The sequence below is a fragment of the Hemiscyllium ocellatum genome, chromosome 32 (genome assembly GCF_020745735.1).
Source record: "Hemiscyllium ocellatum isolate sHemOce1 chromosome 32, sHemOce1.pat.X.cur, whole genome shotgun sequence".
Classification (NCBI taxonomy): Eukaryota; Metazoa; Chordata; class Chondrichthyes; order Orectolobiformes; family Hemiscylliidae; genus Hemiscyllium; species Hemiscyllium ocellatum.
In genome coordinates, this window is record NC_083432.1 from 18,331,959 (window position 1) to 18,358,995 (window position 27,037).

The window sequence follows — 27,037 nt, forward strand, 5'->3', positions numbered from 1 at the left end:
AAAAGTTTTCTAGGACCATCTGAATTTATAGAGTCAGAGACTTGGGGGTGAGGTAAGATAGTGATAAATATAATTTAAATTTGAGGGGCATGGTATTTTCTCTGGGTTGGGGGAGTCCAGAACTAGAGGCCATAGGTTTAGGGTGAGAGGGAAAAGATTTAAAAGGAACCTAAGGTGCAACTTTTTCACTCAAAGAATGGTGTGTATATGGCATGAGCTGCCAGAGGAAGAAGTGGATGTGCGGACAATAACAACTTTTAAAAGGCATCTGGATGTGTATATGAATCAGAAGGGTTTAGAGGGATATGGGCTAAATGCTGTCAAATGGGACTCGAGTAATTTAGGCTATCTGGTCAGCATGGAAGAATCGAACCGAAGGTTGTGTTTCTGTCACATATACCTCTGTGACTCTATGTGCAATCTACAGAACACAGTTACCTAACATTTCAAGATGTGACAGGAAAATTGGCATTTGTAAATATTGGTTTGTGAGATGTAGGTTTCACCGGCTGGGACAACGTTTATCAGCCTTTGTTAATTGCCTTCTAAAGATAGTGCAGCTGCAGTCTATGTGATATAGGTAGATGCACAGTTTTGGTAAGCAGGGAGTTCCAGGATTTTGATCCAGCAACACTGAAATAACAATAAAATGTTTCAATGACTGGATGGTGAGAGGATTGGAGGAGAACTTGCAGGTAGCAGGCTGTTCAAACTTACAGACAGCCCTTGCTCTCCTAGATGTTAGTGATTGAAGGTTTGGAAGGTGCTGTCTAAGGAGCCGTGGTGGATATCTGCAGGGTAACATAAAGGTGGTACACGCTGTTGCTGCCGAGTGTCATGAGTGGAGAGAGTGAATGTTTGTTGGATGTGTAATGATGTTCATCAATGCAATTAGATCACAGATTGATGGGCTTGTAGCTCTGGTAACGTTTCTTTATGAATTACATGACTAGTGCATGTATGGAATGAGCTGCCAGAGCAAGTGGTGGATGCTGATACTGTTACAACATTTAAACATATCTGAATGGGTATATGAACAGGAAGGGCTTAGAGGATATGTGTCAAGTGCTGGCAAATGGGACTAGATTAATTAGGATAGTTAGTTGTCATGGATAAATTGGACTGAAGGGCCTGTTTCTGTGCTGTACATCTCTTTGACTCTATGCCTCTACACAAATGTACTTTAATAATATGAAAATAAACTTGTAGTAATGTTGGGTATGGATTAGTTTTGAGGAGTGCCACATTACCATTCATTCTGATGATGCCGTATGCACCTGTGGACAGGACAGCCTAAGAGTTTGAAGGAAAGAAGTCTTGTATCTGGCTTTCCTCAAGGTCTCCGTAACAATATCAATCACATCAGTGTAACCTTTAACTAGCTGCTCATATACAATATGTTGCACTGAGCTCGAATGCCTGTACAACAATGTGTATCCATGAGTGTAGCTAAGAGAGAATGTTGCTCATTGACCTGCTATATTAGTTACAAGCGGTCAAAATACATTTCTACTTTATTGTTCAGCTTTCACATTCTTAATGGATTAACTTGATTTGTAGATTACAACAGCAGCAATGGAATTAGAGTGAATTCAACATGAATAATGTTTATTTACATTTATAAGGCTATCTAAATGCACTCATTCATTTGCAAAAATGACAGGAGATAAACTAAATGTCCGACTGAGAACACTGGATTTACTACAGTAATATATTGTTAGTGTACTTACATCCATTGTCACACAAATATCACTTACAGAGATTCCCTACATTATTAAAACACCAAATATTTACAAATGGCCATGTAGGACAATAGAAGACCATTATCCCTCTTTAATTCTTTTTAAGTGGAATAGATCCATTAGCAGTATAAGGTAAAATTAAGCTCTGTTGTAATGTGCTATAAATAAATACACATTGGCATGCTGTGAGAGATTGCTATGCAACACATCTTTGTTCCTAGCTCCAGCAAATGATTGAGTTTGGATAAACAAAAGGTGGATCTGGAGCGCAGGTCAAACAATCCTGTTTATGTGGAATCATGGGTGAGGTCTGGTATATCCCATTTTATCTGCGGTGGACAGCCTGTGCTGTCCACTGGGACTCTGTATTGGGCTGAACAGATGATGACAACAGCTGCAAAATGCTGTGTAGGACAAGACATATGACAAGAATTAAAATCTGTTCATTGAAGATGAATGGCCTGTATTTGCATGTTTTGATGGAACGAGTGTCCTTGGGAATGTGAGTATTAGGATAGACTCTGTGCTTCACAAAAAAGTAAATATTTGCCATCCTGAGTTTGCTATTATCAACATTCAGTAAAGAAGACTGTTGTGGTAATGGGATACGAACGCATTCATTGCAGTTTTGCAGTATAAGGCACTCATTACCGGCATTTTGTTGGTGAATCAAAAGCAGATAGTATGCTGGAACATGAAATCTTCTCACTTTTGGAAAACATTAAAACCATCTTCTTTTTATTTGAATATGTTTCCTCTTCTACGATGTTGTAGGACTGGATTAATAGCGTGGGGGTATTGCCATTGCTCTGAGGAAATGGACTATGGGTGTGGAGACTGTAGCTTGGGAGCAGAAGTTTTAGAATTCTCAGATTTCTGTGAGAAGTCAAAATTTGCTTCATTAAATCTTACATGTGATAAATACAGACATTTCTGATATGTCTCATGCAGTTTTTATTCTGCTTAGAGATGAAAGCAAAGCTGTAATTTGCATCAAGCTGGTAATAATATACGTATATTAATAAATCACGGACCCAGAGGACAAGCTATTGCCAGAAAACACCAGAATCTTTTAAAAATCTCCAGAAGAAACAGTATCTTAAATTATTTTTAACTTTCAAGCAAAAGCAAATGAGTGAGAAAGAATAGGAACTCAAAACAGGGAGAGTTATCAGTTGTCCTACAATGTTTATGACACCCATTCCTGTCAGAATCTTGAAAGAGTCAGCAGGCCATTCAGCTCCAAGAGGCACTACATTTAACCTAGCAATTGTCCTCTCACAATGTTCAAACATATTCTAACTAAGGCCATGGTTTATCAATCTAGTGCAAAAATCCTGACTGATTCTTCACCTAAAGATGTTTTTCTCCGTCTACTGTCAGCCTGGCTTACATGAGCTTACTTAGCATAATCTAAGGATTGAACTGGGGACGTTTCTGGTCTTTGCCTTGCTGCATAATACATTTAGCATTCTAAGAAGTGAATGGGACTTGAGCTTCTTATCAAACACTTTAACAGAAGTCAGCAACAAAATAAATGTCATTCAATTTCCAATTATGTCAACTTTCAGGCTGTGCCTTTCATGAAGCTAAGAAACATTTTAAAAACTCTCAAATCATATGCTTTCAGTGGTTTGGAATATTTTGACAGATTTAGGTGCTTTGTGTTATTAAGTGGCTTGGAAGTTTTGTTCGTAGTAGTTACTTGTGGAATCGGTAATACGGTTGTTAAAAGGTGTAATGGGTATGTACGGGGATTGAGGGGATTATGGAGACAATGAGACTTCCACTCGTCATCAGAACTGGGCCGATGTCCCAGTGTATTGAGGTAGCCCTTTTAAACTGATGGCATTGGCATTGACCTACCTCTGCCCTGCCTCAAGACTGCTGTGGAAAACAGCAGACCTGGACTCAGTCCTTTTCTGCCAACCCACCATAAAGATGTCTTGAGTGGGCATTACAATAATGCAGTTATCAAGAAATTCCTGACTGCTGATTTCCATGAAAATCAAGCCTGTTGTCTCTCTTCGGTCAGTTGATGTCATCCAGGGATGTTAGTGGATACTTCAATATTATCACTTCTTTTGATGTGAAGAAGAAAGGAAAGCAGCCAGGAGTTCTCAACTTTAAATCAGGAGTCTTGTTTCTGATTTCCAGGGAGAAGTGTATGCATTCGACATAAGCATTACGCAGGTTCAGTTACAATATTTAAAATACATTTTGTTAAGTACATGAAGAGGTAAGGTTTGGAAGGATATGGGCCAAATGCAGGCAGATGGGACTGGTTTAGTTTGGAAACACAGTCAATGTGGACTAATTGGACTGAAGGGTCCTGTTTTCATGCTATATGATTCTCTGAGGCTCTGCTTAAACAAGATTGCACCTCCTAAAATAGCCTATCTAATATCTACTCTTCAGCATGATGAACTAGGACATGGGTGAGCCTGTGAAGAGCTAAAATCAAATGGAACCAAAGTGAAGATCCTAATGATATAAGGAGAAATATATAAATTCAGTTAATATGTTGTCTCTTTCAATCAATCAAATTGGTTTCCTCATTTGTACTTGCTCGAGGGCTCCATACCAGAAAGACTCACTGGCAATATCAATCTTTAAATATTCAGAGCTGTGCTACTGCATGGCTTGATAGTTCAAAGCTTGAAAAATAGCATAAAACTTCTTTCATCCATTTTTTTTGTGGGCGCTTCTGTCTATTGTAACTTAACTCAATTTGAGGAGGGTGCTACTATGACACGTGGAATCATTAACATCAATTAAATTTTATTATTCAGACTGAAGAAGTCAGGTGGAATTTTACAATCCCTAGAAAACATAGTATGCAATCATGCTAAGTAGATGAGTCATATTTAACTTCAAAAATAAAATCTTATTTTTGTATAGCACTTTAAGTTGAATCTAACAATATTTATTTACAGGCGATGGCAAAGTTTTGTGGATTTTGCAATGTTCATTCATTATATGTTCCTTTCTAGTGGTACACAAGGTTAGAGGGGTTGTGTATGTAAAAGGCACCAAAGTGTTTGATCACCCAGGATCATACTGAATGACTAGGTAGCCTTAAGGGGCTGAATGGCCTCTTCCAGTTCCTGTAATTAAAAAAATAATAGCCAACTAATTCAATGCTCTTTCTTGATGTCCCTCAAATTGATTTCAGAAATGGAGAGAAAGAAAAAGGAATTTGTCTTGGGGAAGAAGATGGAGAGAGAAAAATATACTCAGGTGAAGACAGAATATTTTCCTTGATACTTTCACTGCAGGAGGCCAAGATCATTATGCCAATGGTTGATTTACCTTATGCCAATTTCAAAATCAAAATTTAACCCATTAACCAATGGAATGACCAAGTCCTTGCACAGCTCCCAGTTAGAAATTCATTGAAAAGCATTTGATGATAGCTTTCCTCATAATTCAGATTGTTCATTCCTAAACAGGAAGGGAGAGCTATTGTAATAGCTAGCCAAGATCATCAGAGACATGAGACCTTTCCATGAAGCTTAATGTCACACTGGAAAATACCTTTAACTGCTCAACCATTGGGGAAACTAACCTGAAATCCTTTTTAAAGATAAAACCCAAGAGAAAGGTGCATTCATAGCAAATACAACTTTAAAATGCAGATATAACAATGGGCAGTTTTGGTTGCCCTGCTATAGGAAGGACATTGTTAAACTGGAGAGGGTGTAGAATAGATTTACAAAGATGTTACTGGGATTGGAGGGTCTGAGTTATAAGGAGAGGCTGGATAGGCTTGGACTTTTTTTGCTGGAAGTAGGAGTTTGAGAGGTGACCTTAGAGAGGTTTATAAAATCATGAGGGACATATTTAAAATGAAGAGCAAACTTCTTTTCCCTATGGTAGGGGAGTTCAAAACTAGAGGATATATTTTTAAGGTGAGAGGAGAAATATATAAATGGTACCTGAGGGATATCTTTTTCACATGGAAGGTGGTTCATATGTGGAATGAACTGTCAGAGGAAGTGGTACAGGAAGGTACAGTTACAACATTAAAAAAAACGTTTTTAGGAAAGGTTTAGAGTATTATGGGCCAAATGCAGGCAAAGGGACTAGTTCAGCTTGGGAAACTTGGTCAGATGGACCAAGTGGGACCAAAGGCCTGTTTCCATGCTATATGACTATATGGCTCAAGTTGCAATTTGTTTAAGCATAATATTTGGGAAAATCAGAAGCTATGAGATATGGCAACTTATACAATATAAGTTGAGATAACCTAGTGTGAATCTCTAGTTTGATAATATACTAGATCCAGGCACTGAAATGCTAGAAGGGCTGCTTGCCTTTGGCTAATGGAGAAACAAGGTAGAGTGCACTGGATAAAGGACCAGTTGTGATGGTCAAAGCAAAAGAGTGAGAAGAATAGAATGGGAAGGGGCTGGATACATTTATAATTTTGCCAATTAATCATGGTTAAATCAATTCTCCCCGTTATGTACGGCAAAACAAGCCTGAGCTAAATCTGGTCTAGCGTCATAACACTATGAAGGATGTGATTACTATCTGCCTGCTCTGGGACAATGGTTTACTTCAGAAAATTGCTCACTTCCAGAGTTTTATAAAATTCCTTTTGTGGGTTTTAGTGAGCAGTTGTTACCTAACCCCTAATTACTCTTGAACGCCCTGGTTTACAAGGCCATTTTGAAGTCAACCATATTGCTCTTGATCTGGAGTTAAACGTAGGGCTAGACCAGGTTAGGACAGTAGATTTCATTCCCTTAAGGACAATAATGAATCAGATGAGCTTTTCACACCAATTTATTGGAGTTTCATGGTTACCATCACTGAGACTAGCTTTCAATTCCAGACTTTTATTGATTGCACTTGCACTCCATCTGCTGATGAGGCGGCATTGTGATGAACCCATCTCTCCAAAGAATGAGTCTGGACCCCTATGTTACTAGTCCAGTGAGGTTACCATTGCTCTCACTTCTCGATTGGCTTGATATATAATCCGGGCCGAAAGATTTTACAAGATTAACAGATATTTTTAAAACTGTTCACAGAATTGAAAATATGACAGGAACCATTTTCAACACAAGTCGTCAGTAGAAAACTCAACTCATGGAAGATCCTAATGGATACATGAGGATTGCCTTTCCTGCAATTTTTTTCTGATATTAATGGTGAAAAATCAGACAACAGCAAGCTTCCCATGTGCACCTGAAGACCAAAGTGGAATTTGACTCCATGAGTTGTAATAAGACTTGGAGAGGCTGCAGTTTCTTGAGGAGGATAGGAGTGGGTTACATGTTACAGCAACTCTTCCCTTTCAGTTGGTGGCAGTTTCCGTTTGAAAAATCCACACTGGAACAAAAAAGGATAAAGGGGAAATAAATAAAACCAAGTGCATTAAACACTCGCTATGCATTCTAATTCTGAAAGTAAACAGAAGAACAAGATGAAAACCTACAGCCTGGCCGAATCAATAACAGATCAGAATGTAACCCACAAACTTAGGATTAGATCCCAATAATGTGCTGCCCACCAGGAATTAGCTTTGTTTAATATTTAGAAATTAAGCACAAATCTAATTTTTAAAAATGTTTTTTTTCTCATTTCCCTTTGCTTTTCAAGAGGAAACTCGAACTCCAGTGTAGGTGATTTGCAGTCCCACATCACCCTAGAATAAATGCCATGATTCTTACCCTACAGTGGAATACTTTCAGTCAGTTTCTTTACTTACTACAATTTTAATTTTAAATGGTTTTAAGTGTTTAAGTATGTACCTCTCAGCTTGACTTGATTGAAAGATCTTTTCAGCTGGGCACTACAGCTGGGTGTTGCTAGATGTTGATTGTAAGTGCAATTCTTCAGCAACCCAGATGGCCACATGCACCAAGGTCACAGACACCTGCCCTAATGTGAAGAAACATCCCACGTTTCCTCCTCACTACCCTCTGGTCCAATGAAGACCTGTCCCTATTTAGGTTAAAAGCAGAGGTTGGATAGCCTGGGACTTTTTTCCATTGAGTGTAGGACTGACCTTATAAAGGTCCATAAAATCATGAGGGGCATAGATAAGGTAGGTAGCCAACAGCTTTCCCCCATGGTAAGGGAGTCTAAAACTAAAGGGCATAGGATTAAGTTGAGGGGGGAGAGATATAAAAGAGTCCACAGAGGATGGTGAGTGTCTGAAATGGGATGACAGAGGTTATTGTGGAAGAGAGTACAATTTCGAAATATAAAGGGGATATCTATGGAGGGATATGGACGAAACACAGGCAAATTTGGACTAGATTAATTGTGAAAACTAGGTGTTATGGGCAAGTTGGGCGCAAGGGCCTGTTTCCATGCTATAGACCTCTATGACTCTAATTCAGGGTCAATGAGTGTGGAATACCAATGCAGCTTATGTATTTGGGGCCTTAAAAACCAAAGGCAAGTTTTGTTGTGGGGGGTGACAATCACAAAGGATGAAGGTCTTAGACACTATGGTAACAGTTCAGATTATATTTGTCTGTCTAAATGGAGCACCTTGAAGGGTCCAAAAATAATTCACATTACCATTAGCGAGACTCTTCTGTTCCAACATCTGTTGAACCCAGTCAGAAACTGCAATAGGTCGTGTCCAACCTGGGTTAATGTGAACCAATGATCAGGGATCTTATTTATGTTACAGGACCCCAACTTTCATATTATAGGGACCAATGACCGGAAACAGAGTTTATACACCCAGCCACATTCTAAAGAGCGCCACCTGCATTGCCAGTGTTAACTTGGCCAATTCGTATTTCAAGGCTATTACCATTCTATTAATGGCAGGTAGTCAAAATTGAATCCAATTTGCATCTTCAATGCGCCCCAATTAACATTACACCTGAATTGTAGTTGTGCACTATAAGTGGATTGCCTGCCTACTGCAAAACAAGCTGAGATCTCTTCATTCTGAGATGAGCTGAGGGAGACAGTATAACAATATTATAAAATACACTGCAGATCAAAATTAAGCTCAAAAGGTCACTGAGAAGAGAAATTGAACGGAATAACAAAAAGTGAATCCTGTGCAGCTGTCTTCCCATTGTCAGAAAATTTGACTACATCAGCAGAAAAAAAAGCAATCTTTCTACTCATAGACACATCGGGCTGGATTTGCAACATGGGTTTGGGAACCAGTGCACAGGTGTGTGGAGTTTGCACATTCTCCCTTGTCTGTGTGGGTTTCCTCTGAGTGCTTCGATTTCCTCCCACAGTCCAAAGATGTGCAGTTGAGTTGGACTGGCTGCGCTAAATTTCCCAGAGTGACCAGGGATGTGTAGCTTAGGTGGTATTGCCATGGGAAATGCAGGGTTATAGGGATAGAGTAGGGAAGTTGGGGGGGGGTCAGGGTGGGATGCTGTTCAGAGGGCTGGTGTGGACTCGATGGACCCAAGTGGCCTCTTTCCATCCTGTGAGAATTCTGTGATTCTATGAAATTCTAATTATCTAAGTAGCGAAGAAGTGAACTCAGCACCCAATGGGAGAGTATGAGAGAGACAGAGAGAGGGTGAAAGAAAGAGAGTGTGTGTGAGAGAGAGATTCAGATATCTCTGGGAAGCAGGCACAGCCTATAGGACACCTGTGGCAAAAGGATATGACTACCATGTTGGGGGCTGCTGCTGCCTTGATGACCATTGGGAAAGTCATACAGAGAGATGAAATAGAGAGTGGCCTTAGAAGGGAATGTTAACAGGATTCATTATCTGATACTAATTGGCCTAATGGATTAACCAATCCCTAAAAAATATACTGGGGCTCCACAGATTGGACAGCTATGCAATAATAGGCAGATGACTGTTTGATCAGCTGGTCAAGAAAACTTGAATATCTTAATTTTAACTAGCCAGAGATACTCAAAATAAACTACTCAAGGACCTTGTGGGATTGAGAATTGGCTCTGACCATGTTTGTATCTCCTGCCCATTTGCTATACAAGCTGTGCTGGAGTGTCAGCAACACGGCAAATTCTGGGAACAGGATTTTTAATTCCCCTGAGCATTAGGTTCCCAGCCCTATGGCTGTTTGAATATTCAGTCTGATCCCTCCCTTCCTAGATCCTTTTCAGCTAACTCACTTCTCCTGGACTGAGCTGTTGCATAAAGGTACAGTTTGGATTACTTGCTCTTGATCACTAGAATTTCCACCATTTTAACCACCCAAACATTTTTTATAAGATAAATTTGTCAGCAACAAATTATTTTCTTTTTCTTTTCAATTTTAATCTCTCTTCCTTGTCCCCACATCAGATGAAGCAGATGGTAATTGTCACCTTCATCACTCAGACAATAAGCTGGCAGAGTGAATTGATCTGATTTTTTGATTTGATTTACCTAGATACAGTGAAAAGTTTTGTTTTGCATGCAGTGCAGGCAGTTCATACCATACAAAGTGCATTAGAAATAGAACAGAGTGAGGAGTACAATGTTATGGCTGAACAGAAGGTACACAGAGAGTGAGATCAACATTAAATTTTAAATTTGAGAGGCCTATTCAGAAGTCTAAACAGCGGGGAAGAAGCTGTTCTTGATTTTGTTGGCACATGTGTTTAAGTTTTTGTATCTTTTGCCTGATGGAAAAGGTTAGAAGAGATTATAACCGGGGCAGGAGGGGTTTTGATGATGTTGGCTGCCTTTCTGAGTCAATGGTTGCTCATCCATGAAAGAGGGAAAAACATCAGAAGTGGAGATCAGACATTTTTCTTTTAACAGAAAGGACAGCAGACTCTGCCCGTACCGTGATGAAGGTGAAAATTACACATTGTGCTTTATTTATGGATCAAACATGGATCTGTCAATGATTCTGAGGCTTATTTCAAATGGGTCTCATACTCGTTCTCACTATTGTACATGCTGTATCATCATCAGCAACATAGATACCTTCCAAAGGATGAATACCATCAGAGTCACAAGGAGCAGACCACCAAGAACAGCAACAATAATGCACCAGACAGGTATGGGTAAAACAACCTCAGGACCACTGCGGCCAATTTGAGTTACTACCTGAGAAAAAGAACCACACAATATAATTGATATTATTGTAATTGATGGTATTTACATAGTAGAAGAGAAAGCAGCACTAATGGATTTACCCAACTGTCAATCACCTCATTCACTTTTTTATTACCAGTTGGGTTTGAGCTCCTTCAAAATTCGCACAACCCCAATGCTTAAATGAATTATAAAGAATGTTGTAGCTGTAAACATAAATATTTCCTAATAGCTAGAATTGAAAAGCAGTTTAATTGAATTTTTTTCCTTCACAAGTGTAGCTGTAAGACAAAATCTTAAAATTAAGTTCAATGATAATGAATAAATTTTTTAAAACAAAAAACAGATCACTGTTTTCCAATACAATATTCAATAGGTGTCCAACTGGGAAAATTAAATTATTCAATCAAGTGAAACATGACTGGTGAGAATAAAGAGCTCAATTGTCATTAGTTTTGAGGTTAATGGTGTTTCTGAATTTTGCATAGAATTAGACTTCCCTCCCTTTTTGAGGGATGAGATGTTAAAATATTGATAGCTATCTCCATGTGGAAGGAAGAAGCAGTGAGTGTGTAGCTCATTGGTACCTCATGTTTAACATCTTAGGGCTCTTTCTATGTCAGAAATCTGACCTAGAGGCTTGTGTTTTTGAGGGGACAGAGAGGGAGAGACCTGGAATCAAACCCAGCACACAATATTTTCATAGGGGACGATAATGGTTTGCATATCAATGATTCAATTGCACATGTTAAAGTGAAGCTGCCTTTAGTCAGATCCAATGGGATGTCCAAAGCATGATTTACTTTAGATACTTTAGATCAATCAGGAGAAGGTCTGAAGTTATTTTTAGAATCCTAGTGTACCCTTTTGGAGGTGTAATGTACCTTTTTTGGGTATATCCAGGTTGACCTTTGGGAATGTTAAGGTTCCCTTTAAGATTGTTAAGCACAGACATGAATGTGTGTGAAAAAGTGATTGGAGCAGTTTAGCTATCACGAGAACTGTCAAGCTGTCAGGACATTTAAACCTCTGTTCTTTAAATTTAAAAATAAACTCATCTGATTAAAAAGAAATAAATGCTCGCTATTTCATGCTGAGGGCCAACATTTAAAGAAATGTGCTACATGACTGATTTCACAACCTTTCATTAACATAGTGCTCTCCTGTTGGTTCAAAGATTTAAGTGTGTCTAATGTTTTTGAATTGGGACTAGAATGCAAATGCTTATTTTTGTGAGGAACTTTATGGTTGAAGAATGCCAAACCAAATCAGAGGATTTAAAAGAATGACTTCATTTAAAAATAGCGAATTCATCAATAGACACTGAACTCTATTTCATTTTGTCACAGCATGGACCCTGAGGTCTATCCACACTGAGTGGATGTCATGGAGGCTGTAAGGGCAAGAATGAGGGACATGGGTTGTGCCTTGATTGGCACAGGGATTATAAAGAGCCCTGGGTTTAAAGGGAAGCATATAAGTTGAGTTGCATGAGGGTTCGGGTGGCAGCATGCATTGACATAGATGGAGCACAGGGAACATATGGGGAGTGAGGGCTAGAAGGCCATTTATTGTTTTATTTTTAAACAGCTGGGAAACAATTGTTAGGTGTTTTTTCACACCCAACAGATCTTATGGCTGCCTCCGACCTCTTTCTGGGGTCAGCGGGCATTGTCCCAATACACTGGAACATCTGACTAACACTCCACAAAAATAGCAGAAAGCTGTACACTGCAGCAACCCCTAAATCACCCCCGCCCCCATCGCAAATTTCCTCATACAATTGTGCACTTTCTCAGTTGGAGATCCTTTGATTCCCTCTGTGTTGTTCAGTGGTCATTCTCTTGCCCCTGAATCAGAATGGGTTTTGGATTCAAGTCCCACTGCAGAAATGGGAGCACATAATCTTGACTGATACAGTACTGAGGGATAACTGCACCTTCAGATGTGCCATCATTTTAATGGGGTGTTAAACAAATGGTCCATCTGTTTTCTCAGGTGGATATAAGAGATCCCAATTCACCATTCAAGCAAGCAGAGTCAGGTGCTCAATATTTATCTCTCAATCAGCATCAATTTTTCAATAGATTATCTGAACATATCTCTTTGCTCAGGGACCTTGCATTTTCTACATTCGCTACTGAATTTCTTATGTTCCTCATTAACACATTAAAAGTGCTTCAAAGGTTGTAAAGCACTTTGCAATGTCCTGAGGTCATGATAAACATATTGTGTACATGAACCTTTTCCTTTGCATAATGACAAGCACCTATGTTCACCTGTCATGCAATAATTGTATCCTGCTTTCAGTGAGTGCTATGCAGAATCTTAGTGTTGCATGTATCAACTCCTTTGTGAAAAAAAACTAAGAAGGTCTGTACTAGCTGTCTAATTTGGGAGGTTAAATCATTTAATTGAGTGTATTATGACTGGTGAGAATAAATAGCTCAGTCGCCTCCAAATGTAAATCCCTCTTTGAGTTTCTCATTGACCTTTCTCCTCCTTTTACCACCCATTTCTCTTCACTGTATTGATAAAATACATTGGAATTTCCTTTGGTATTGGCTGCCAGCAACATTCCCTGCTTCACTGCTTTGTGGCCCTCTACCTGGTAGATCCAGGAAGCAGAAGCCATTTATCAGCTCACTGGTGTTTGTGGAGGATCTCAGGACTGTGTAGCTGCGCAGCTTAAAGGAAACAAAGACTACAGACATTTTCATAATCCCTCTTTGCCTCATTTATTCAGTCTCTCACCTCCCTTCTGTATTCAGCTGGTTCTCAACTTGATTTTAGTATCTGATTCTTGTCTTAAGCACAATTTTTCTTAATTACCTTGAATTCTATCTGCTTTGTCTTACTTTTCCCTTTTGTCAGAATATTCCTTGATTGTACGCAAATCTTTACCTGCCAGCCCTTGATTTCAGTTTATCTGGCCCAGCTCAGGAACCAATTCTAGCATGATCTCCCTGTGTGTTGGAGTGGACACATACTGTTTATGAAACCATCTGTGCACAATCGAGAAACTCTTGTCCCTTGCTGTCTTTTATATACAGTAATGCCTCGACATACAAACGACCCCGTTTACGAGCAGGATTGTACGTAAAATTTTGCTTCAACGTACGTACGAAGTTCAAGGTACGAACGCAAAAAGCCCGTGTGTGACCACGTGGTTCCATTGTTATGCTTTGCTACACGCTTGTTGAATGCAAAAGCTCTCGGGCCCCACGTGATCTCTTTCAGTTCGTCTTTGGCGCGTGTGCTGTGAACAGCCATCCAAGCATTCTTATGCTATCCGAACAATGGGAAAAATTGATTCAGTTCGCAAACTTTTCGGTTCGCGAACCGGGTCCCGGAACGGATTAAGTTCATGAGTCGCGGCACTACTCCATCTCAGATATATACGAGCAATTAAAGTCTCCCACTATAACTATTCTATGATGTTTACCTCTCTCTGTAATTTCCCTGCATATTTATTTCTCTACATCTTTTCCATTAGCTGGTGATCTATGGATTATACCTTCATTATCCCTTAGCTCAAGTCAAATCACTGATGTCCCAGAAACCTCTGAAACATTCTCTTTGTCCTGAACTAAAATGTATGATCACTAACAACATCAAGGGGTATGAAGAGAAAGCAGGAGCTTAGCATGGAGATAGGAATTCACCGCGATTGTACTAAATTACAGAGCAGGCTTGAAGGGATCAATGGCCTCCTCCTACTCCTAGCTTCTGCACTGTCCTTCACAAGAAACATCACCCCTCCTCCTTTTATTTCTTTCCTACCTTTTCTGAATATGGTTAGTTCAGTTGAGTTTTTGGTTAACAGTATCCCCCAGGATGTTGATCGTGGGGGATTCAGTAACAGTATATCAAAGAATATCAAAGAGAAATGGTTAGATTTTCTTTGTTAGAGACGGCCATTGCCTGGCATTTGTTCTGCCAGCTATGATAAGTATTTGGTTGAATTTCAGAAGCTCCAAAACTATTTGTTTTTGCATGGGGAGGAACAAGCATTTTAACGGGTGGCTTTAAGAAGTCACTAAAGCAATCTTTGATGGATGGGGAAAAAAGGCATTTATCTGTTTTTAACACAGATTGATCACTTGAAAGGATTTATTTTGAAGATATTCTGAGTCATGACAGTAGTTGACATTAAATAGGGGATAATGAAATCTATATGTGGAGCAACCAAAGGGCGTGGGGGATTTGGCTACTGAGGTCTACTGCCCTCAGTACTGCTGTATTAGCAGCAGAAAGATTTGGAAAAACGTAGTTGATTTATGCTCTTCGTTTTCTCTAGTTTTCTGTCAATCTTCCATTGAAGTTACAGCAAATGAACAAGAGAACCTACAGCAAAAACAGCAATTCCTGGAAAAACTCGGTGAATCTGGCAGCATCCATGGAGAGAAAGCAGAGTTATCATTGTGGGTCTAGTGACCCTTCATAAGAACTTAGTTAAACAGCTCTTTGTGAATCTTTGTGGATATTACAAGGCAATGGCCTAGTAGTATTATCACTAGACTGTTAATCCAAAGACCCAAGTAATATTCTAGGGACCCAGGTTTGAATCCCACTATAGCAGATGGTGAAATTTGAATTCAGCAAATGTCTGGAATTAAGGGCCTAATGACCATGATTCCATTGTCAATTGGTGGAAAAACCCATCTGGTTCACTATTGTCCTTTAGGGAAGGAAACTGCCAACCTTACCTGGTCTGGCCTACATGTGACTCCAGACCCACAGCAATGTGGTTGAGTCTTTATTGCCCTCTGGGCAATTAGGGATGGGCAAGAAATGCTGGCCCAACTGGCAATGCCTTCATCCCGTGAATGAATAAAACTAAAGTCCTTAATATCTGAAAATATTGGCCTATGACTAGAACAGACCTCCCAGTAGCGAAATCTCCAATTCCACCATATCTCATCTTGGTGTCACTTACCATCGTATTGTTACTGGGAAATTCTACAGGCTGTACTTTGTATGGCACTTCTTGCACAATGTATGATGCTTTGGACTGGAATGTAAACTGTTTATTACGGTTCTGTAAGACAGAAAAGCGATTTTGTTTTAATTCCTTTTTATTTCCTTCCCACCTTGCCTGCAGGTATTGTCGCTTGTTGGGAGATGACTCCACAGGTATTGGCAGCTCTCAGTGAACATTGACTTTAAAGCACAGGACAGTCAAAAATCATTCATGGAAAACCAGAAGACCGAGGATCAAGCCCCACCAGCCGCATTTACCAGTAGTAGGATCCTGCCAATACTCTCATCCTCCACTATATATAAAATTACCTCTTCCAGCTGTCAATGGGCAGAGTGGCCTGCCCCAAACTTTTGAGGCCTATTCAAACAACTGCATCATTCAGACCATATTTTACACAGTGTAATTGTAAAATTATCTGAGTCAATGTTACTGATGTCACATTGAAAACTGGTCGGTAAATCTAGAGTAAAAAATGAGGTCTGCAGATGCTGGAGATCACAGCTGCAAATGTGTTGCTGGTCAAAGCACAGCAGGTTAGGCAGCATCTCAGGAATAGAGAATTCGACGTTTCGAGCATAAGCCCTTCATCAGGAATAAGAGAGAGAGAGCCAAGCCGGCTGAGATAAAAGGTAGGGAGGAGGGACTAGGGGGAGGGGCGATGGAGGTGGGATTTTTGCAAATGTGTTGCTGGTCAAAGCACAGCAGGTTAGGCAGCATCTCAGGAATAGAGAATTCGACGTTTCGAGCATAAGCCCTTCATCAGGAATAAGAGAGAGAGAGCCAAGCCGGCTGAGATAAAAGGTAGGGAGGAGGGACTAGAGGAAAACTTGGTTCAAGAGTCGAAGGCATTGCCTTGATAAATTTTGCTGGGAGTGATTCATTGGATAACTGTAACCAAAGCATTAAGTATAAAATAAAGAACATTATGTACCCTGAAGAATACCTGTTAAAGGTACATCAAAAATTCCTCACATTCATTTTGGGGATTTGAGTGAGATTGATCAGCTGTGGCTAGATATTCTTAGGCTCAGGAGATGTATAGTCAGTATGGATAGAGCTGAGAAATACTAAGGGTAAAAAGACCCTCTTGGGAGTTCTCTACAGGCCCTCAAACAGTAGTCTGGATGTTGGATGTAAGTTAAATCAGGAGCTGAAATTGGCCTGTCGCAAAGATGTTACTACAGTTGTTATGGGGGATTTCAACATGCAGGTATTCTGGGAGAATCAGGATGGTATTGGACCTCAAGAAAGAGACTTTGTGGAGTGCCTCAGAGATGGATTCTTAGAGCAGCTGGTGCTGGAGCCAACCAGGGAGAAGGCAATTCTGGATCTGGTATTGTGCAATGAACCAGAATTGGTCAGGGACCTCGAAGTGAAGGAGCCATTGGGAAGTAGTGACCATAATACAATAAGCTTCAATCTGCAATTTGAGAGGAAGAGGGTACAATCTGAAGTGACAATATGTCTGTTGAATAAAGGGAACTATGGAGCTAAGAGGGAGGAGCTGACCAAAGTTCAATGGTGCAATACCTTAGCAGGGATGACAGTGGAGGTACAATGGTGGATATTTCTGTGTATAATGCAGAAGTTGCAGGATCAGTTCATTCCAAAAAGGAAGAAAGATCCTAGGAGGAGGCATGGGTGGCCGTGGCTGACGAGGAAAGTTAAGAAACAAATAAAGTTAAGAGAGAAAAAGTATAGCATAGCAAAGGTAAGTGGGAGAACTGAGGACTGGGAAGCTTTTAAAGGACAACAGAGGATTACTAAGAAGGAAATACGCAGAGAAAAAATGAGGTACGAAGGTAAACTGGCCAATAATATTGAGGAGGATAGTAAAAGTTTTTTTAGATATGTGAAAGGCAAAAAAATGGTTAAGACTAAAATTGGGCCCTTGAAGACAGAAACAGGGGAATATATTATGGGGAACAAAGAAATGGCAGAAGAATTGAATTGGTACTTCAGAACTGTGTTCACTGGGGCAGACACAAGCAATTTCCCTGAGGTAACAGTGACTGAAAGACCTGAACTTAAAGGAATTTATATTTGCCAGAAATTGGTGTTGGAGAGACTGTTAGGTCTGAAGGTTGATAAGTCCCCGGGGCCTGATGGTCTACATCCCAGGGTACTGAAGGAGGTGGCTCGAGAAATCGTGGATGCGTTGGTGATTATTTTCCAGAGTTCGATAGATTCGGGATCAGTTCGTGTGGATTGGAGGGTGGCTAATGTTGTACCACTTTTTAAGAACGGTGGGAGAGAGAAAGCAGGAAATTATAGACCAGTTAGTCTGACCTCAGTGGTGGGAAAGATACTGGAGTCTATTATAAAGGATGAAATTACGACACATCTGGATAGTAGTAACAGGATAGGTCAGAGTCAGCATGGATTTATGAAGGGGAAATCATGCTTGAACTAATCTTCTGGAATTTTTTGAGGATGTAACTCTGAAGATGGATTTGGGAGATCCAGTAGATGTAATGTACCTGGACTTTCAGAAAGCTTTTGATAAAGTCCCACATAGGAGGTTAGTGAGCAAAATTAGGGCGCATGGTTTTGAGGGCAAAGTACTAACTTGGATTGAAAGTTGGTTGGTTGATAGGAAACAAAGAGTAGTGATAAACGGCTACATGTCGGAATGGCAGGCAGTGACCAGTGGGGTACCGCAGGGATCAGTACTGGGACCGCAGCTTCTTACAATATATGTTAATGATGTAGAAGATGGTATTAGTAATAACATTAGCAAATTTGCTGATGATACTAAGCTGGGTGGCAGGGTGAAATGTGATGAGAATGTTAAGAGATTACAGGGTGACCTGGACAGGTTAGGTGAGTGGTCAGATGCATGGCAGATGCATTTTAATGTGGATAAATGTATGGTTATCCACTTTGGTGGCAAGAACAGGAAGGCAGATTATTACCTAAATGGAATCAATTTAGGTAAAGGGGCAGTACATAGAGATCTGGGTGTTCTTGTACACCAGTCAATGAAGGTAAGCATGCAGGCATAGCAGGTAGTGAAGAAGGCTAATAGCATGCTAGCCTTCATAACAAGAGGGATTGAGTATAGAAGCAAAGAGGCCCTTCTGCACCAGGGGCCCTGGTGAGACCATACCTGGAGTAATGTGTGCAGTTCTGGTCTCCAAATTTGAGGAAAGACATTCTGGCTATTGAGGGAGTGCAGCGTAGGTTCACGAGGTCAATTCCTGGAATGGCAGGATTACCTTACACTGAAAGACTGGAGCGACTGGGTTTGTATACCCTTGAGTTTAGAAGACTGAGAGGGGATCTAATTGAGACATATAAGATTATTAAAGGATTGGACACTCTGGAGGCAGGAAACATGTTTCCGCTGATGGGTGAGTGCCAAACCAGAGGACACAGCTTAAAAATACGGGGTAGACCATTTAGGACAGAGATGAGGAGAAACTTCTTCACCCAGAGAGTGGTGTGAATGTTCTGCCCCAGAGGGCAGTGGAGGCCCAGTCTCTGGATTCATTTAAGAAAGAGTTGGATAGAGCTCTCAAGGATTGTGGAATCAAGGGTTATGGAGATAAGGCAGGAACAGGATACTGATTAAGGATGATCAGCCATGATCTTATTGAATGGTGGTTCCGGCCTCAAGGACAGAATGGCCTACTCCTGCACTTATTGTCTATTATCTATTGACTCAGGCACGTTTCTCCTTCTGGACTAATGGCACCAATTCTTTGATTCATATTAGAAGTTCTACCAGAGGTGGGTGGGTTGGAAAATTGTCTTGGGAGAGCCGTGTACTGTTTTCTAATATGTTCCTGCCTCTGGAGTATTTTAAAAACGGATGCTTGGGGGTGAAGGTTTTACAGCACAAACAGGTGATCATTAATGAAGGCTCATAAAGGGCTTAATCAGAATAAGCAGCCCAACCCTGGCCAATAATAGGAAGCACCAGGAACCAGTGTTCTAAACAATTGCTCATCACCACAATGGCTGTGACTGAGAGGTGACCAAGGTTATGGTTAAAGGTTGACTTATGAAGGACTTTCTCTTCCAAAATGCAATCTGGTCGCAGTGGTGAGTATGAATTTCCTTTTCACTCACATGTCTTCAGATGGCTTTTCTATCTCGAGGTCCCCTTTTTATCTCTAATCTACTATGGCAGCTACCTCTTCTTGGAGTGTGGCTGCTGTGCTCTCAGGGCTGGTAGCCTTCCATTGGCCTTCCAGTCTTGGAATCTTTAATTAAAGGATGAGCCATTCTTAAATTAGGTCATGCCTCATGCTCCGAATGAAATGCCATGTCCTCAATCTTTAGGATTGACTCTGAGCTGGAGCCTACAATACCTTAATTCCTAACGCTCACCAGATTGATTATATTGAACTTTGGCCTAAGATGTCAGTGGGTAAAGTTCTTTCTCCCTTGTTCTCCAAATCCTCCTTAAGATGATTAATTATGCTGAGTTATGGTCCCATTAGATACTATTAGGCACAGAAAGTTTGATGCTGGAAGAGCACAGCCGGTCAGGCAGCATCCAGGGAACATCCTGATGAAGGGCTTATGCCCGAAACATCAATTCTCCTGCTCCTCAGATGCTACCTGACCTGCTGTGCTTTTCCAGCACCACACTCTCGACCCAGCATCCAAGGGGCAGGAGAGTCGACGTTTGGAATGTGAGTGGACTGGGGTGTACAAAGTTAAAAATCACACAACACCAGGTTATAGTCCAACAGGTTTAATTGGAAGCACACTAGCTTTCAGAGCGATACTCCTTCATCAGGTGATTGTGGAGGGCTCGATTGTAACACAGAATTTATAGTAATTTATGCTTCATCAGAAATGTAAGCTTATGCTCGAAACGTCAACTCTCCTTCTCCGTCGCTGCCTGACCGGCTGTGCTTTTCCAGCACTGCACGTTTTGACTCTGATCTCCAACATCTGCAGTCCTCAGTTTCTCCCACTATTAGACACTATAACCAAGTGACTCTTCTTCATGTGGCACATTAGTGAAGAACATTTTGACGTAAGTAATATGAGGAGCATCACATTCTCTCAACGATCCTATTCTCAACTAGGATCCTTCTATTCATTTTCTGATCCTTGGCCCATAATCTGGAATTGGAATTTTGGTGGATACTCCCTTTCTCTACTTCAAGGATGGGGTGACCAATTGTCATTGCTCGGCCAGCTGTGTTCATAGACATAGAACTGAACCTGGAACCGAGCATAGTTGAGTTCCACAATGGGCTGTGTATTTATCAATGCTCCGTAATGTTCTGCAAATTTCTGCCAGCTACCAGTAACCAAAATTATTCAGAAGGAAGATGGTGGGGAGGGCTGGTAACAGAATCTGCTCTGAGATAACAAAGTTCATTGATTTACCTGCACAAAGAACTCCATCCTGAGCTGAGAGTTTATGTTTACCACAGCTCGCTTCTCTTTCTCCAGAAGTCCCACGCGACACATAATTTTCACACAGATCACCGTGGTGCAAGTCTGTTAAGAAGACAGCCCAGCTTCAGGTTCAAAGCACATCAAAACCTCATACAGGGAAACATTTGCAAATGAATGAGTATTAAACTAAATAGCAAAAACTGGCCCTGTTCAAATCAAGTTAAGAAAAATCAAAACTAAATGAAACTTAAATCAACTAAATGAATAGAAAGTGGCAAATTATTGGGAATAACTCAATATTCTATCACAAAACAGCATTCCCATAATGCAGATTGAAGATGAGGGTATTGTTAAGGACCAGACCTGACCCCCTCAAAACATTTCATGAATGTAGCCCAGATCCTAACTTTATATTTTCTTCTGGGCAGATGTAAGTGGATATTCCAGGAGTGATGCAGCTGGTCAAAACACTCAAACAAAACAGAATTTATTTAAATATTATGAATGAAACACGAACAAAGCAAAACAGAATTTAGAATAACTTATGATTTGGAGATGCCGGTGTTGGACTGGGGTGTATGAAGTTAAAAATGACACAACACCAGGTTATAGTCCAACAGGTTTAATTGGAAGCACACTAGCTTTCGGAGCGACACTCCTTCATCAGGTGATTGTGGAGGGTTCGATCGTAACACAGAATTTATAGCAAAAAGGTTCTTTTTGCTATAAATTCTGTGTTACGATCGAGCCCTCCACAATCACCTGATGAAGGAGCATCGCTCCGAAAGCTAGTGTGCTTCCAATTAAACCTGTTGGACTATAACCTGGTATTGTGTGATTTTTAACTTAGAATATCTTAATTTATTTCATGACCCAACTGTCACGATATCACAATTTAACAAAGCTGTTCCAATTCCTGCAACATCCAATAAACAGAACCCTTGGCAAAAGGTAAATTCAAAGGCAGATGTTTTCAGAGAAAAAGTTCAGGAAAGACTTCTGTTGAAACATGGAATCTCTTTTCACTGTAGCCACTTCTTTGCTACTAACAGTTTTCTGACTGCTTGCTAAAAACCAAACTAGTAAAAAAAACTGGCAGAACTGGCCACTCCCCTGCCACTGTTCAAAGTAAGGAGAAAGTGAGGACTGCAGATGCTGGAGATCAGAGCTGAAAATGTGTTGTTGGAAAAGCGCAGCAGGTCAGGCAGCATCCAAGGAGCAGGAGAAGGGCTCATGCCCAAAATGTCGATTCTCCTGCTCCTTGGATGCTGCCTGACCTGCTGCGCTTTTCCAGCAACACATTTTTGGCACTGTTCAAAGTAACCATTTCCAGATAAATCAGTACTTCTGCCTTTACAATTCATCTTGAAAAAAAAACAAGGGCAACACAAAGTTGTTAAAGGGGCAGCATTGTCACAATATATTTTCCCAGCTTGAGGCCAGTCTCAGTGAAACACTTGCATCAATTGTGTCTAACAATTAAAGAATAAACAAGAACTTTCCAGGACCTGAAGCATTTATCAAACGGAAGGGACAGTATTGTTTGGAAATTAGAGTTCACCAATGAGAACTACCATTGTTTCCAAATACTGTTTCATAGGAAATAGGAGCCGATGCAGGTCTTTGGCTCTTTAGGCCTTCATGATCAATTATCGAACTCTATTCCCACTTTCTCACTCTTTGTTCTAGCAAACAAATAATGTAGATTAAGGGATGCAGCATCCATTAGAATCAATATTAATTCTGGAACCATTGATTAAAAACCAGATTTAATTTCAAACAATCTGATGAATCTATGCAGTCCGCTTGGAGAACTTGCCAATGCCTAAAATCTCCAATTTGTTTATTTGCTCATAAGGTTTTTTTTCCCCATGGGATGTGAGCATCGCTACAAGGTCAGCATTATTTCTTATCTCTAAATGTCATTGAGAAGATTATGGTAAACAGTGTTCTTGAACCACTTCAGTCCAATTCTATAGTGGTTTAGTATATTGGAGTGGTTTTCAGAGCACAATTAGGAGTCAACCATACAGTGGGGACTGGAGTCACTAGTGGACAAAATGGACTAAAGGCTTTTGGGAACCAATTAGATTTTAACAGAATTTGATAGTTGCCTGATAACCACTACAGAGATAGGCTTTTAATTCCCAATTTATTAACTCATTGAGTTTAAATTGCATCAATAACCATGGTAGAATTTTAATCTAGGTTCCTATTGTCTCTGGATTATGTGTTGAGTGATATCATTCCTAAACATTATTCCTGTAAGTTACAGGCAATTTCAACTGACCAGTTATTATCCACTTCTAGTAATTACCATTGCACAATCTGAAATACCTTTGATAATTAGAGTTATAGAGTCATTTGGTGTACAGCATGGAATCAGACCCTTTGGTCCAACACATCCATACTGACCAGATATCCTAAACGAAGCTAGTCCCATTTGACAGCATTTGACTCATATCTCTCTAAACTCTTCCTATTTTTGTACCCAACCAGATGCCTTTGAAATGTTGTAATTGTATCAGCCTCCACCACCTCTTCTGGCAGCTTGTTCCATAGGTGCAAAAAAAAGCCCGTCAGTTCCCTTTAAAATCTTCCTCCTCTTATCTTAAACCAATGACCTCTAGCTTTAAACTCCCCTACCCTGGGAATAAGACCTTGGCTATTCACCCTATCCATGCCCTTCATGACTTTTAAAGCCTCTATAAGGTCACTCCTCAGCCTCCGACACTCCAGAGAAAAAAGTCCCAGCCTATTCAGCCTCTCCATAAAGTTCGAAACATCCAATCCTGAGAACATCCTTGTAAATCCTTTTTGAACTCTTTCAAGTTTAATAGCATTGACTGACATCTACAATATACATTGAAAATACTGGTGTGCTGCTTCAAGATTGGAATTAATGGCGTTAGCATTGATGCAGCTAGAAATAGTGCTCAATTTTTGCACAGATGAAAATTGTTGTTCTGGCTAAATGATTCAAATTTGGCTGAACTAACAGTCTGATCAAAAACCAGAATTAATAAGGGGATATATTGAATTCTGATTTATTTTATTAGCCTATTTTTCTTACCAACGTGTTCAGAGATGTTATTACACACTCTGAAAAGGTGGGACTTGAACCCAGGCCTTACATAGAATTGTTAGTTTGCCTTGAGCTCTGAGTGTATAAACCTAAGTTTGAGAAACAGTACATCTAACTGCTACACAGTATGAAGCTATTGCAATAATAGACATTTCTTTGGCAACACATTGCCTCAAGTATGTGAGCAGCATGTGGAAGCCTGTGATAAATAGGTCAGTGTCTTTTCAGGGTGAAGATTTATTTGTGGGCAGGTTCAGTCAGCCAAACACTAAGGCAACAGACTGTGCAAGCTAGAAGTGCCAACATGTTAAATCACATGGAGTAGTGACAGAGTTCTGCAAGGAGTGATTTTATAATGCTGGAGAGTGTTGGGGTTGATGGGGAATTCAAAACCAACAAGAGGAATGCTTGTTTTTATACAATAAAAATGTTAGTACATCAAGCTGCAAAAACCCATGCAGTTATTCTTCATTTGACTTTTTGAAAAACATCCTTACCAAATTAAAGATGATCTCCTCCGTTGTATTTTCCACCTTGCTGACATCTCTTTTATTTATGTTATGTCGGGAGTTCTCAGTAGTTACAGACAATGGACTCATTGTACTCATTGTTTCTATCTGCAGGTGAAAAGCAATTTCATTATTTATGATTCTTGAATTCTATGTATAGCCGGATCCATACAACTTTGATAAACTCTTTAAGGCACATCACTTTCCCATGAGAATAGTTTTGAACATCATTTGTTTGGGGTGAATTAAAGAATCCTCACTCTGCTGGCTCAGTTGGTAATGGTGTTGTTTGAAGCTATGTTGCTGAATCTTATAATCTAAAATAACATCCTGATTCAATTACTGACCTCTGGTCAGCTAGTTAATGGTTACTAAGCAAGGCAATAGAGATGATATAATTGGAGCATTGTAGGTGGTGAGCAAGAAAAGAAATATAACTTCCTGCTCCACAGGAAGAGGTTAGAACTAAGTGTCATCACCAAACCTGTAAATACATTGGACCCTATCCAAGCAACTATTTTTTATCCTTAACAATGATCAAGTAAAAGAAGCAAGCCACCAAACTGACCTACTGTGATCCATATAGATTCATAGATTCATAGATTCATTTGGTATATTGAGGTTGCATCAACAATAACTACCACTGAAGGTGCACTCATCCCAATGTCCTGCACTTGCCCCATATCCTTGAATGTTATGATATTTCAAGCACTCATCCACATATTGTTTTAACTATTGTAAGGTTTCCAGCCTCCACTACCTTCCCAAGCAGTGCATTCCAGATTCCCATCACCCTCTGAGTGAAAAAATATTATTTCCCAAGTCCCCTCTGAATCTCCTGCCCCTTACCTGAAAACTATGCCCTCTTGTGATTGACCTTCAACAAAGGGGAACAGCTGTTCTCTATTCACCCTGTCCATACCCTTCATAATCTTGTCCATCTCAATCATATCCCCCTTTGGTCTTCTCTGCAGTAAAGAGAACAATCCAAGCCTATCTCTAGTCTCTCCTTATATTTCTCTATCCCAGGCAATATCCTGGTGAACCTCCTCTGTACCCCCTCTGGTGCTATCAGATCCTTCCTGTAGTGAGGTGACCAGAACTGTGCAGAGTACTCCAGCTGGGGCCTGACCAATGTTCTGCACAATTTTAACTTTACCTCCTTGCTTTTATACTCCAAGCCACGACTGATTAAAGCAAGTGTCCCATATGCCTTCTAAACTATCCTATCCACATGCTCAGTTGATTTCAAGGATCTGTAAATAATTACCACATGATCTCTCTGTTCTCCTAAGCTACTCAATGTCTTGCCATATATTAAATATTCCCTCATCTTGTTTCTTCTAAAATGCATCACCTTGCATTTTTCAGGGTTAAGTACTCTCTGCCGCTGGTCTGCCCATCTATATCTTCCTGCAACCCATAACATTCGCTATTAACCTCTCTATGAATCTTGGTGTTAGCTGCAAATTTGCTTAACAATCCCTCACATTTTCAGCATATCATTTATATATATAACAAACAATAAGGATCCCAGTACTGATCCTTGTCGCACACCACTGGGTACTGGCCCCCAGTCACTCAAACAGCTTTCTTCTGCTACACTTTGTGCGCTATTACTAAACCGATCCATCTCACCAATATTTCCCCATTTCATATGCTTCATATTCTCAATCCGTCTCCCATGTCAAAAGCTTTGCTAAAATCCATATTATCAATGTCAACTGATCTTGCCTCATTCACACATGATCATATTTTCAAAAATATTCTAACAGGTTTGTTAGGCATGACATCCCTCTGACAAAGTCATGTTGATCATCTCTAATTAACCCATGCCTTTCCAAGTGGGTATTAATTTGCTCCTTCAGAATTTTATACAATAGTTTCCCTACCACTGATATGAGACTCACTGGGTTGTAATTTCTTTATTCATCTATACCACCTATTATTAAATTGTAGGTGTGTACTGTACCTTTAAGAGAGAGTGACTGCTTTTCTGCACTGAGAGCTTACAAGCACCTGTGCCATTTGACTTACTAGCAGTCCCAGAGTCTACTGGAAAATTGAAATATGTAACATTTGTCTGCGAAATAGATACCTGAATTGGTTGCTGTTTTGACAATAATTTCAATTTAACCAATCAATTTAAATTATGCCCCAGGATACTAAAACCCAACCGAGTTTGAATTTATAGTTTTGCCAACATTGAACCAATGAGATGATCCAAAGTTGGGGGTATTAAAAAGGCAGGCAGTTTGACAGTCAGACAGTGTGACTGCCATTGAAACACTTTCTATCAAAGATACCTTTTCATATGAAATGTATTCACAGTAAAAGAAAGAAGACAACCCAGG

General features: G+C 40.1%; 1 protein-coding gene across 1 annotated transcript in view; it reads right to left on the reverse strand.

Annotated features, from left to right (window-relative positions):
- Positions 1-1,678: 1,678 nt before the first annotated feature.
- Positions 1,679-27,037, reverse strand: part of LOC132830713 (integrin alpha-8-like) — a 158,805-nt gene continuing 133,446 nt past the window's right edge. The window contains exons 26-30 of the mRNA XM_060848536.1: positions 24,672-24,791; positions 21,078-21,191; positions 15,681-15,782; positions 10,631-10,753; positions 1,679-7,082 (exon numbers count right to left, since the gene is read on the reverse strand). Of these exons, the coding sequence (XP_060704519.1) occupies positions 7,029-7,082; positions 10,631-10,753; positions 15,681-15,782; positions 21,078-21,191; positions 24,672-24,791 (513 nt within the window). The 3' untranslated portion in view covers positions 1,679-7,028. The remainder of the gene's footprint in view (positions 7,083-10,630; positions 10,754-15,680; positions 15,783-21,077; positions 21,192-24,671; positions 24,792-27,037) is intronic.